The sequence below is a fragment of the Cydia pomonella genome, chromosome 2 (assembly GCF_033807575.1).
Source record: "Cydia pomonella isolate Wapato2018A chromosome 2, ilCydPomo1, whole genome shotgun sequence".
NCBI lineage: Eukaryota > Metazoa > Arthropoda > Insecta > Lepidoptera > Tortricidae > Cydia > Cydia pomonella.
This window is the reverse complement of record NC_084704.1, coordinates 10,290,796-10,304,572: the sequence shown is the minus strand read 5'-3', so window position 1 is coordinate 10,304,572 and position 13,777 is coordinate 10,290,796. Positions and strand designations below refer to the sequence as shown.

The 13,777-nt window shown below is 36.8% G+C and overlaps 1 protein-coding gene across 1 annotated transcript; it reads left to right on the top strand.

Moving 5' to 3' along the window:
* Window positions 1–20: 20 nt before the first annotated feature.
* LOC133515653 (uncharacterized) lies at window positions 21–13,361 on the top strand. Its single transcript, XM_061848223.1, has 3 exons — window positions 21–954; window positions 1,172–3,656; window positions 13,348–13,361. Exons 2-3 carry the CDS (start codon window positions 1,172–1,174, stop codon window positions 13,359–13,361), a joined length of 2,499 nt encoding a protein of 832 aa, XP_061704207.1. The 5' UTR covers window positions 21–954.
* Window positions 13,362–13,777: the final 416 nt, after the last annotated feature.

Here is a 13,777-nt window from a genome sequence, read left to right as displayed (position 1 = left end):
AGATAATTATATTGTTGCGACTGCAACTTAATATTATATAAATATCAATGCAGTAGCTAAACGCAGCCGTCGGGCTCGGCTATTATTCGGAGGCTTTTTAAAAGCACCAATAGGAGCGCTCCACATAATCTGTATCGCGGCCAATTGGAAGCTTTTAAATCTAAACCTTTTGTACTGATCAAGTAAAATATTGCAAATCACTCTTGCATCATCCTCCATACTTTCAACACCTACTTTCTACATTGAACCGTTTTGGCAAGAACCCTTGTAAACCAGTACCTTTGGGAAAATTATACTTCACTTCATTATAAATCGAAGTTTTATTTAAGTCGTCGACATCCTGACCTGCACGGCGGCTACATATGGTCCTTCGCAGCCTTCAAGACAAGGGCAGACTTGACCAACAACGGGTTCATCGTGGAAGTGGACTTTGACCAATCTTCGCAACCGTCTTCGTTGTCTTCAGTTTCTTCGGCTTAGGAAGAACACGCAACAGACGTTGAAAACGAGGGGTCCCAGCGTTTACCGGCATAAGGAAAGCGTTCGTTGGACTTCCACCACATCAAGACATCAAGGACTTCAGTTCCAGTACATTGCATCACCTGAATACGTAGGACTAAACAGAGTGAGTTCGTTCCAATTTCCTTCAATTTCCCTTCTATACCTATTTTTCTTGGAATTAAGAATAGCTCTATACGTGTCAGGCACAAATAATTCATTTTCATACAAAATCATAATTCATCGCAATAAAATAGCTTAACTTCATATCAACTTTGTTATAAAAATCCTACTAAATATTAAAAAGCCGTCTCCATCGCTTATTATCTTCGCCTCAGTAACATAATTTTTTTGCTAAATCATCACATTTCGCGCGCAGCTGCTTATCTACTCCGCTTCTTTGTTCTCGTCAGTTGCATTTTAACTCGTTAGTGTTCACACTTCTCTTACGCATAGGTAATTGCATTTTTAAATTTACGTATAATTCAAAATGGCGGACACGTTAAAGGAGTTAGTAAAGAAACGTGGCAGTTTAAAGGCTAAATTAACTTTGTTTAACACTTACATTAATGTGGCTAAAACGTGTGAAAAATTAAGTGAGTTACAAATAACGGAGTTGCAGTGTCGTTTGGATAAAATAGAATCGGTTTATCCAGAGTTTGACGCTTTACAGATGGAGATTGAAGCGTTAACTGAGAAACCCGACGAGGCATATGCGGAGCGGGAGCAGTTTGAAAGCCAGTTCTTTATGTTGGTCTCGACTGCTCGACTTCTTTTGAGCCCTACGGTGCAGTCGAGCGGCGGTCGGGCCGGATCCGGGTCCGCGGCTTCCACGTCATGCGGCGGCGGCCGGCATGACTTCGTTCGTCTGCCCAAGATTGATCTGCCTCACTTCGATGGGAACTATCAGCATTGGCTCGGCTTTAGAGATACGTATATTTCCCTTATTCATAATAATCCCGCTATCAACGACATAAGCAAATTTCACTATCTTCGTGCATCTTTAAAAAGCAGTGCCGCCCTTGTGATTCAAAGTCTTGATTTTAGCAGTGATAACTATCATAAAGCGTGGCAATTAGTTTCGGAGCGGTATGATAACCCGCGCCTTTTAATTAATAATCACATCCAGGCCTTGTTTAACCTTGAACCTATGCAACATGAATCGAGCTCTTTGTTACGTAACATGGTGGACGTAACTAATAAAAATTTGCGTGCGCTTGGCACCTTAGGGGAGCCTACCGACCATTGGGACACCTTAGTTATCTACATAATGTCTAAGAAGTTAGATCTAGTAACTAAGCGTGAGTGGGAGGAGCACAGAAACCTTTTAACAGGTTCGCCGACGTTGCAGCAATATATTACATTTTTAAACAACAGGGCCGACTTACTTGAATCTCTTGGCGATAATTACGTCAATAATATTGGTCAAAAAACATCTAAACATAAATTTCAATTGCATTCACAAAGCGAGCCACAAAAGACGCATAATTATCTTACAACTACTAATAATAATTCTTATCGCAAACCTATTGTTTGCCCTTATTGTAAGCATGACCATTTCTTATTTACATGCGAATCCTTTCGTAAATTAGATGTTGATAATCGAATAAAAAATGTAAACGGTTACTCAGTATGTAAGAACTGTCTTCGCCCGGGACACTTAGAAAAACAATGTGTGTTATCTCATTGTAAATATTGCAAACTTAAGCATAACACTCTTTTGCATAAACATGTTGACAAAGCATCTTCTAGCAGTGACGTTCCGGTGCCAGATGTTCACTTTAACGGCAATATACAAACAAAAGTGTTTACCCCTACTGAGACTTCCGGACTACTGTCCACAGCGTTGGTGCACGTGAGTGACGCGAACGGAGTGCTTCGTGAGGCGCGTCTGCTTCTGGACAACGGTGCTTCCTCCAACTTCGTGACGCGAGATCTGTGCGGACAGCTTGGGTTAGCGACAAGCAGCGCGGGAGCTACGATCACAGGTATCAATGAGCAGCTTTCACATTGTCCGGAGTCTTGCAATATTACAATTCAGTCACTCAATAGTAACTATACGACGACCGTAAACTGTTATGTTGCCGAAGTAATAAATAAATCTCTGCCGCCATGTCGCATAGATCTTACCAATATACCTATTCCTGCCGGCATCACATTGGCAGACCCATCATTTTATGAGCCTTCCGCTATTGATATTTTGGTCGGGGCGGAAGTATTTTGGGACGTCTTAGGTTCCGCGAATATAAAATTAGGTAAAAATAAACCTCAATTACGTGAAACATCGTTAGGTTGGATCGTGTGCGGTTCCATACCTGCCTACAATACAAACATAAACGAATCTTATTTTTGTTCGTTCCTCACACATAATGAGGAAACTAATCTTACCCGGTTTTGGGAATTAGACTCGGTGTCTTCTAAACATTGCATGTCTCATGAAGAGCAAGCGTGCGAAAAAAGTTTCTTAGATAATACCATTCGCGATCAAGATGGCCGCTTTGTTGTGACGTTACCTTTAAAAGAGTCACCGGATGTACTTGGCGACTCATATCAAATGGCCAAGCGCCGTTTCTTGGCATTGGAGAAACGGCTCGCACGCGATCCTGTCTTAAAAAACTTATATTCTGATTTTATTCGCGAATACATCGACTTAGGCCACATGAGCGAACATCAATCATCATCATCGTCATCATTTGAGCCACCAGAAAAAATATTTTGTGGCGCGTTGCTTAGTGCAAGACTCTGGGCAAAGGTCATTTCGTCACTGACCGTGAAGGTTGATCATAGTTACTTTTGGTCTGACTCTATGATCGTGCTGGGCTGGTTCGCAGGGCCGTCTAGTCGACTGAAACCGTTCGTCCGCAACCGTGAGATTCGAGAGAGCACTCGTGGACAAACATGGAGCTATGTACCCTCAAAGCTAAACCCGGCAGATCTAGTGTCACAAGGAATGAAGGCTGATGACCTCAGCATCTCCACACTATGGTGGACAGGTCCAGATTTTTTGCATCATTCCATTATTCAATTTCCTCTGACACCTAATACAAACGCAGATAATCTGCCAGAAGTGTCATTACATACAAACGCACAGGCAAACATAAACGAAAATGACAATCTTATAACTAAACTTATCAATAATCCGGCTCGAAGGACCATATGTAGCCGCCGTGCAGGTCAGGATCTCGACGACTTAAATAAAACTTCGATTTATAATGAAGTGAAGTATAATCTTCCAAAGGGGTACTGGTTTACAAGGGTTCTTGTCAAAACGGTTCAATGTAGAAGATAGGTGTTGAAAGTATGGAGGATGATGCAAGAGTGATTTGCAATATTTTACTTGATCAGTACAAAGGTTCAGATTTAAATGCTTCCAATTGGCCGCGAAACAGATTATGTGGAGCGCTCCTATTGGTGCTTTTAAAAAGCCTCCGAATGCTAGCCGAGCCCGACGGCTGCGTTTAGCTACTGCATTGATTTTTATATAATATTAAGTTGCAGTCGCAACATATATATAATACTAGAGTATACCGCGGCAAATTGAGAATCTAGTAAAATGATACCAAATCGTTTTGTGTCGAAATAATATTACTTACTAATTCAGACAAAAGTTACAACTGTCTGCTTTAAATCATATATAGATACCTATTCAAAACTTAGTTGACCTTAAAAATGCAATAGAAGTCAATTTCGGGCAAGTAGTGAAAAAAGGAAGAATACTAGCAAAGCTAAGTAATTTGTGGAAGTGAACGTAAAAAGGTAGCATGTTTTTGATGGTATTGAGATAACTGAAAACATAAGCATAAGGTATGCACAAGCATATGTAGCTCCAAAAAGTAGATAAATTATGCTATCTTCTCAAAAAAGAACCATGACTCTAACTGTAACGACTATTTCTATATTATTTTTTGAATTGACGACAATGAAGACGATTATAAATTTTAAATGCAAAAGTCGAGAAAACTGCTATTATTATTTATTATTTAAAGTTTTTAATGGCAAAAATGCACTACTACTTCGAAGTTATATAGTAATGAGTATAATTGACTGACTTTAATTAATGTCTAATAAAGAATCAGTCTGTTGTCTGTCTACTCTGTCTGTAATCAAATATTTCAAGTATATTTGACCCACTGAGGTTTCAGATGAAGTTGAAAATCTGCATACGTATGTAAGTAGGGTGACAATGAAATATTATGGTACCATCGAGCTGATCTGATGCATGAGAGAGGAGGTGGCCATAGGAACTCTGTGTCAAAATATCGCAACCAAATTGCGTTTGAGGTTGTTAGAATTGTCTCAATGAGTATTATTTTCCTTTGGAAAGAAGTACAGTTAAGACCTGTTCCGTAAAGTTAATTAACATACAAAACTTTCCGATGAACAAAATTATTTTATCGTCAACTATGTTATTTATCCATTCAAGTGGTGGCACACCACTCACGGGTCGATGCGATAGCCAGAAAGCTGTCGGCCAACAGAGGGTGGTTAGTGAGGTGTTGCCATATTTAGTGGCAAAGTTAAAGGCTTTGAAGTATATTTACTAGGGATTGCAATCCGGTCCGGCGGATCCGGTAATCCGGCCGGATTCGGCACTTTTCAGGAGGTACCGGATCCAGTAAAAATCACCGGATCCGGACCGGATCCGGCAAAATAAAAAAAACGCCTAAATACAGCACGCACTGTGCGTTTTAGATGAGGAAAAGGCGACGGATGAGAGGTATGAAGTTGAACAGAGCATAAAACGAATGAAAAAGTTTAAATTTAGATAAATAAAAATATATTTATTATGACGATGACTGGGAACAGAAGATGCCTTTCATGTTGGTGGCACGATATGACGATTACATAAATACTGTAATAGAAGGAAACATTAAAGGATGGAGATGCCATGGAAGGCATTTGTAATTTATGCTAAAGAGAAGGTTAATATTGTGTCATAATGATATGATAGGAGATTAAAAGTAAACAAATGAGCAGGATTAAGTCAGCGGTACTCAATCGACTAGAGTTAGGCTAATCAATATGTGTTACATGTGTGAATGAATATATGATAACATTGATGATCTTTACTTTACTCCGATTTTATGTATATTATAATATACATATATATGATAAAATATTGTTTATTTTCTATTCAAATTTAAGAGAGAATCTTTTGTCTTTACAATTTCAACCAATCTTATGCAATTTCTTTCATCTCCTGGTACATGCTACTCTACGTCTAGCCAATTCTTTATTTGATCCATGTAACTTTTCTGAGGGAGTCCCTTTCCGCGATGGATTTCAATCCTACACTCTATTATTTTTTGCATGAGATCGTCGTGTCGTGTTCCATTCCCTATAATTTGACCAATATAATTTTCTGTAAATTAAGAAAAAGTTCAATTTTTTTAATCATACAGTCAACTACTTTCTCGGGCATAAAATGAGGGCCAATTAAATATCATTTTGGCTTATTTTCTTACTAGAATGGATGTCAACGTTACAAAGAATTCAATCAAAGAACAGTTACGAAAACTTGTCCTTTCAAGGAGTTCCAATTCCCACCCCACATCCCATTACCGGGCTTTAGAAACTAATCTAATTTATAATTGTAAACGAAAATTTGAGCACTTGTGAATGGTTAAATATAATAAATGACCGATTTCATATTTTGTTTTTAAAGTGATATTGACAGTGTCACACTTTTTTGCTACTAAGTTCTATTTTATTGTTAAGAAGTTATTTATTAACTTCAAATTATAGATTGAGGAATACGTATTACGCAAAAAACTAGAAAAATATGTCATTTAATTAACTTTAATATTCATATACCAAACCGGATCCAGTCCGGCCGGATCCGGCCGGGTTATTGCCAAAATCGGGCCGGATCCGGCTGGATTGAAAATCAATCCGGTTTGCAATCCCTAATATTTACGCTCTTCTACCGCCCAAAAGTAGCTAGCAAGTTAGACAAGGAAAACATACATACACACGCTTGTTAACGCTTGGTTGCTAAGGACCGTTCATCCGGGATCGAACGTCTAGGTCGAGTTCTGCCTTGATTTTTAAAGAGGTTATTTTGTAAATACACGGTACCCTCGAGGAAACGGAAAGATTTTAACAGTATATTCCGGATCGTATTTAGAGGCAAAAATGTCATATAAACTTTTTTAATTCGCCTAGTTTCAGAGTTAATACCAATTAAAAAACATATTTTTCGTTGTGTTTTAGTGCATAACGCCTTTTTGATGGCTATGTCGCCAGTCACCACTTTGGGACCTAGTCTAGACTACCTTCTTGACAGATATCAAAGTCACAAGGTACCATTTGAATAGACTAATTTTTACGAAAAAAAATGTACCAATTTATATTAATCCATAAATTTTCCAAGAACATGAACTTAATATGTTTAAAGACATACAAAAAGTAAAAAAAAAAAAAACAATTTTTTTTGCGGAATTGACTTAAACTTGTACATGAAATTATTCTTATGACCTCAGGAATACGTGGTAAAAAAAAATCCGTTTCCTCACGGACACTTTTTATGACTTAACCTTTGAATTTTAAGCCCTACGTAGAAAATTAATTAACAATTACCTCCAATCATAACTTTGTTTTGTGGTGGTAGTCATTTTTAATAAGGAAACTGGAAAACTGTCACTGTTGCTAGGTTTGATTAGTTAGGTGCATGTGGCGAAATGCATAAACATTACAATAATTTAACAACAACAAGGACAACTTCAACAGAAGGACATGATGTCACGATCCTCAGCATTGAGGGACCAAGAAGAAGAAGACAATAATTTAATTGTTCTATTCGAATAGCGTATTTAGTGCTTATTTTAACGATATATGCTTCAATATATACTTTTATACATAGATAAGCTTAAATAGTTGAATTTGTAATATTCTATAAAGCCGCGCTGAACACCCGACGGGGCCCCGCCACGTGACTACTTTTTAGGGTTCCGTAGCCAAATGGCATAAAACGGAACCCTTATAGTTTCGCCATGTCCGTCTGTCTGTCTGTCTGTCTGTCTGTCTGTCTGTCTGTCTGTCTGTCTGTCTGTCTGTCTGTCCGAGGCTTTGCTCCGTGGTCGTTAGTGCTAGAAAGCTGAAATTTGGCATGGATATATAAATCAATAAAGCCGACAAAGTCGTACAATAAAATCTAAAAATTTAATTTTTTTTAGGGTACCTCCCCTACACGTAAAGTGGGGGTGAATTTTTTTTTTCGCTTCAACCCTTGAGTGTGGGGTATCGTTGAAAAGGTCTTTCAAAACTAACAGGGGTTTTCAAGAAACATTTTTTGATAAAGTGAATATATTCGGAGATAATCGCTCCGGAAGAAAAAAAAAATGTGTCCCCCCCCCTCTAACTTTTGAACCATAGGTCCAAAAAATATGAAAAAAAATCGTGGAAGTAGAGCTTAAGAAAGACATTAAATGAAAACTATAGCGGACATGATCAGTTTAGCTGTTTTTGAGTTATCGCAAAAAGTTTTCCCTTCATAGTAAAAAGACTTACTTTAATTAGGTACTGATTATGCAAATTTGCCTATTTGTTTAACTCGGGTGAAAGGTACCGTTTCATCCCTTGGTTAACAATTTACTATACTTGAAGCTCCAGTTTAGCTTATTGTGACGGAAGAGTAACTACGGAACCCTACACTGAGCGTGGCCCGACATGCTCTTGGCCAGTTATTACGTTTTGGCTTCTGCCACTTGAAGGGATATACTATAGGCCTTGACTAGTGATTCATTTCAAAATAAACTATTTTAATATATACATATTACACATAAGCACCCTAATGCAAAAATGAAGAAAATATATTTTGCGAAACTTTCGATCGATTTTTCCACTTATATTTTGTATTGGCAGGAAAAATAGTAAAGTAGTCACAAAGACATAACAAGGTCCAAGGTTTTAAAGAAGAAGGTAACATTGGCCGAGACCTGAAATTGACCGCAGAGTGTCATCGAAATTTATACTTGAAAAAAGAAATAAAATGTCACCAGTTTTCATTTCATACAAAACAGAAATAGCATGGTATAAAAGTATTATACCAAACTTTTACAAAGGACTTTATGTTTAACATTATCAAAAATGGAATTTAGTGACATTCTTGAATTTACAGAATAATTAACCAGTGAAATAAAAATATTGGCGAGAGGTACAAATATATACGAACTTCCGAACCGAGTACTTGCAAAATTTTGAATGGAATTTGAAGGGTAAATATCACTCCTGCTCACCTTACAAAATAAAATAGTTGATAAATGTTGTAAATAAAGTCTTAAGTGTATACCATATGAAAGTTAATAAACCAGAAATACCAAACAAATTCAACACTTATAACATAAACTATTAGCCATTTGAGCACTTCCACAAAAACGTGAAATGGTACCTTTCACTAAGCACTATTTAAATCCCACATATTTAAATCCAGTATATCTCCTGCATCCTGTATGTGTTAAAAATGAAGCTGTTCCAATATAATGACTTATATAAATTAAACAAGCGGATTAATTTTATTTGTTTACGTTTAAAAATAGGTATTCAATTTGATTATTACTGTAATAGCCATTTAAAATATTATTTTACCTAAATTGATAATTAAAAGTAGGTACCCCTCACGAAATAAATACTACTGAATTTTATACTTAGCAATGTTTTTTAAAATGTACATGTATTTTACCTTCCTCGTATTAAAAATTAAAAGTAGAGTGTTTAACTCGGGTGCAAGGCACCATTTCATCATTTGGTTAATCGTGGCTGTATGCCGGACAGGTGCGTGTGTAAAACTTGTCAAAAAAGCGGCCAAGTGCGAGTCGGACTCGCGCATGAAGGGTTCCGTACCATTTAAGACGTATTAAAAAAAAATCTACTTGCTAGATCTTGTTCAACATTTTACCACTTTGGACACACATTTTACCACTTTGGAACTGTCTCTCGCGCAAACTATTCAGTTTAGAAAAAAATGATGTTAGGAACCTAAATATCATTTTTGAAGACCTATCCATAGATACCCCACACGTATGGGTTTGATGAAAAACTTTTTTTTTAAATTTATTGACGTATTAAAAAAAAACTATTCACTAGATCTCGTTCAAACCAATTTTCGGTGGAAGTTTGCATGGTAATGTATATCATATATTTTTTTTAGATTTTTCGTTCTGTTATTTTAGAAGTTACAGGGGGGGGGACACACATTTTTTCACTTTGGAAGAGTCTCTCGCGCAAACTATTCAGTTTAGAAAAAAATGATATTAGAAACCTAAATATCATTTTTGAAGACCTATCCCTAGATACCCCACACGTATGGGTTTGATGAAAAAAAATTTTTTTTTAAATTTTTATGACGTATTAAAAAAAAACTACTTACTAGATCTCGTTCGAACCAATTTTCGGTGGAAGTTTCCATGGCAATGTATATCATATATTTTTTTTAGATTTTTCATTCTGTTATTTTAGAAGTTACGGGGGGGGGAGGAACTTTTTACCACTTTGGAAGTGTCTCTCGCGCAAACTTTTCAGTTTAGAAAAAAATGATATTAGAAACCTCAATATCATTTTTAAAGACCTATCCATAGATACCCCACACGTATGAGTTTGATGAAAAAAGATATTTTGAGTTTCAGTTCTAAGTATGGGGAACCCCCAAAATTTATTGTTTTTTTTCTATTTTTGTGTGAACATCATAATGCGGTTTATAGAATATATCTACTTACCAAGTTTGAACAGTATAGCTTTTATAGTTTCGGAAAAAAGTGGCTGTGACAGAATCGGACAGACAGACGGACATGACGAATCTATAAGGGTTCCGTTTTTTGCCATTTGGCTACGGAACCCTAAAAAGATAATATGACGGATGGATGTCTGAAATGTCACCGTATTTAAGAATCAATTAGCTTAAAAATTAGTTTTTTCTTCGTAAGAGTGATGAAAACATTGTGTGTATAACATATTTGTGTATTTATAGTGTGATTATCCATTTTATGTAACGTCCGCTAAACTAGCACAGGTCCGACGCTGACAGTGGTCACGGGCGTACTGGCGTACTGACGGTATTGCCGCGCGGGGTAAAGTTTAGTAGACAAAATGTTGAATTCATAATTATGAATGAAAAATTTAACGCATCGATAAACTGACAAGCAAAATGTTAGAGTTACTTAAAAGCTATTGAATGAAGTAAATTTCATATTGATATTCATCATAGTACTTCTAAAATATCGAAATAAATACAGTTTTAAGCATATTTTCAAAGCAAAAATCTATCGAGAAAAAGATGAGCCATCGTGTTTCTGACAAGCATACGGCTAGTTCAAAGACTGAAGTTATACATATTAGAAAATAATCGATGAAATCCTTGTACAAGCCTGTAAATATCGATTTAAAAATAGCGCATTTTACTATACACCGCGCCTTAAATTTATTTAACTGTTATGATAACGTAGAAATTCAAATATATGAAAACATTTTTTTTATATACTACGGCGGTGGCAAACAAGCATACAGCCCGCCTGATGGTAAGCAGTTACCATAGCCTTTGGACGCTTGCAACTGCAGAGGTGTTACATGCGCGTTGCCGACCCTAACCCAGTCAACATGTTGTCCCATCAAAACAGCGCTGGTAAAAAAATCGACAGGTTTGAGGTCTCGATAGATAGCTCACGTCGTAAAACTGGTAAAATTAAGCAATTGGGCCGGTATCTCAAAACTTCTAACGCTATCAATTTTTCGTGTAATTTTAAAATTACATCCTGGTTGCAAGATTGCCTAAATACCGAATATTGTCCTATTTGCCCCCTTCAATTTTCGTCAAAAGAAATCAACTTTAACCTACTTACCTAACTAGTAATTACTAATCTTATAATGCAGGACTTACTCGATAAGTCTACAAAACCATTCGTTATAGTGGTTCTTACCACTATGTTACGGAGGCTAAGCCACCATGGTGTTTGCGGCTTATAAAACCACAAGCTTAATATATAAGCGTGACCGTCCAGCGACATTGAAGTTCAAAAACATGACAAGGATAATGAAGTTACCGCGTTCGTGTCGCTTTTCTCTTGGAACTCGTAAGTATATTTACAATACTTGGAATTAGACGTTCTTCTTTTGATTATTTGTACGGGATATCTTGTACAGTCGTCATCTAATATATCGGAGCGACCAAGGTGCTTACAAATATTTTTGAGCTAATTATTTATGAAGTAAAATATTTCTCATTTCTGAGCGTTTCTTAATGCCACTTTCATTCATTATCTATATTTTCATAAATTTTGTGTTATGTCTACTCAGAATCATGAGCTCTTTCGATCCTAATGGGATAAAAAAATGTCCCAGAGTTTTTTCCTATTGTGTTACCATTTCCCTGGATACTTTGTATGGCGAAAACAAAAAAGATTTTTTTGTTTGAAGAATGTGTTCATGGAAATATTGGGACACTTTTTTTCTCCGATAAGGATGAAAAGAGCTCGCGATCCTGACTATAAATAACACAAAAGTGGCAAAAAAGATCACAAAAAATGGCAAAAGAAAGACCAGGTTGATTTTTTTCAAAATTACTTGGGTTAAAAGGGGATGAAAGTTTGTATGGGGTTCAAGCTTTTTTTGAGCTAGGAACTTGAAATTTCGTAAAAGGTAAATTATTAAAATAGTGGAAAAATAATTTCCGTGTTTTTGGAAATTCATTCCCTAGAGGGGTTGAAAGTATGTCAAATCAAGTTTTATTTTAAGTTAGGAACTTGAAACTTCATGAAAAGGTATTATGTACGTATATTAAAATAGAAGATAAGTCATTTCAGCGTTTTCGGAAATTCATCCCCTAGAGGGGTTAAAAAGGGGATGAACGTTTGTATATGGAATAAGTTTTTTTTAAGGTAGGAACTTGAAACTTCAAATAAAAGGTATTATATTAAAATAAGAGAAAAGTATTTCAGCGATTTTGGAAATTCATCCCCTAATGAGGTTAAAAGGGGGATGAACGTTTGAATGGGGAACAACTTTTAAGCTAGGAACATGAAACATCATGAAGAGGTATTATATTAAAATAAGAGAAAAGTATTTCAGCGTGTTTGGAAATTAATACTCTTAAAGGGTTAAAAAGGTGTTAAAATATATTAGAAAGCACAAAATATAATTTTAGTGCTTTTGAAAATTCAGCCCCTAATAAGGCTAAAAAGGGGTTGAAAGTGTGCTTCGGGAACTAAATCCACGCGGACGAAGTCGTGGGCAACAGTTAGTGTTACCATTGTTTTTGAGTGTGCGGACATTAAAATGAGCGACTATAGACCTCGGTGAACAGTCTTCGTTGTTTATGCCGTTGACTTACTTTGACTTATTGTCCTATGTCCCCTAGATGGGGCAGAGGGCGTCCACAGTGCGCCGCCATCTGGATCGGTCTTGAGCTTCGTGCTTGAGTTCGCTCCAAGTCTTCCCAATAGCCTTCGCCTCTGTAATTATAGTCCGGCGCCAGGTCTGCTTTGGACGGCAACGTTTCCTTTTTCCTTGGGGATTCCAGTCTAGGGCTTGCCTCGGTATGTGTTTAGGATCCCTTCGGATTCCCTTCCCCCTTTATGCCGTTACACTAGACAAACTCTTATTAAAGTTAAAAGCCGCAAACGTGCTCATGCACAAGTCTCTATCGTTAAAGTATGTAGGCACCTAAGTAAGTACTACACAGTACCATAGTACCTACACACAGTTTCAAGCATTCATGAGTTCGAAGAACATTCTAAGGCTACATCTAAGTACTAACATTTTATAATTTTTCTAGGAATATTATATAGGTAAATTTCGAGAGGAAAGAAATAACCAAAAACCGCTAGTTATATCCTGAAGTACTTATGGTACTTCTTTTAGGCTATAAGCTATAACCGTTCCGTATAGTTAGCGTACCTACTCGGTTTTACCTCATCTTTTTAAGGCCAAGTAGCGTAGTAGGTTGATATGTGGATGATAGTACCTATTGATAGTGGTGGATTTTTGTACCTAGGTAGTTTTTGTTATTATATTAGGTATGTATAGTATTTTTGATTATTGATAGATTATAGGGACATTATAATATAGATACTTACTCGTCGGATATTTAGAAAACGGTTTAAACTTTAAACCAACAATTATAGTAAACACCCCTATAATGGAACAGAGGGCCTACCGCGAACCACGTTCGACGTGTTGCCTCTCTATCGCACTTGTAAATTCGTACGTAAGTGTGACAGGGAGGCAACACGTTAAACGTGGTTCCCGGTAGACCCTCAGGTACCAGGCCGCGTTGTCTACGACGCTCCGT

Coding starts and splice junctions, on each gene's coding strand:
- LOC133515653 (XM_061848223.1), top strand. CDS start 1,172: ATGGAGATTGAAGCGTTAACTGAGAAACCCGACGAGGCATATGCGGAG.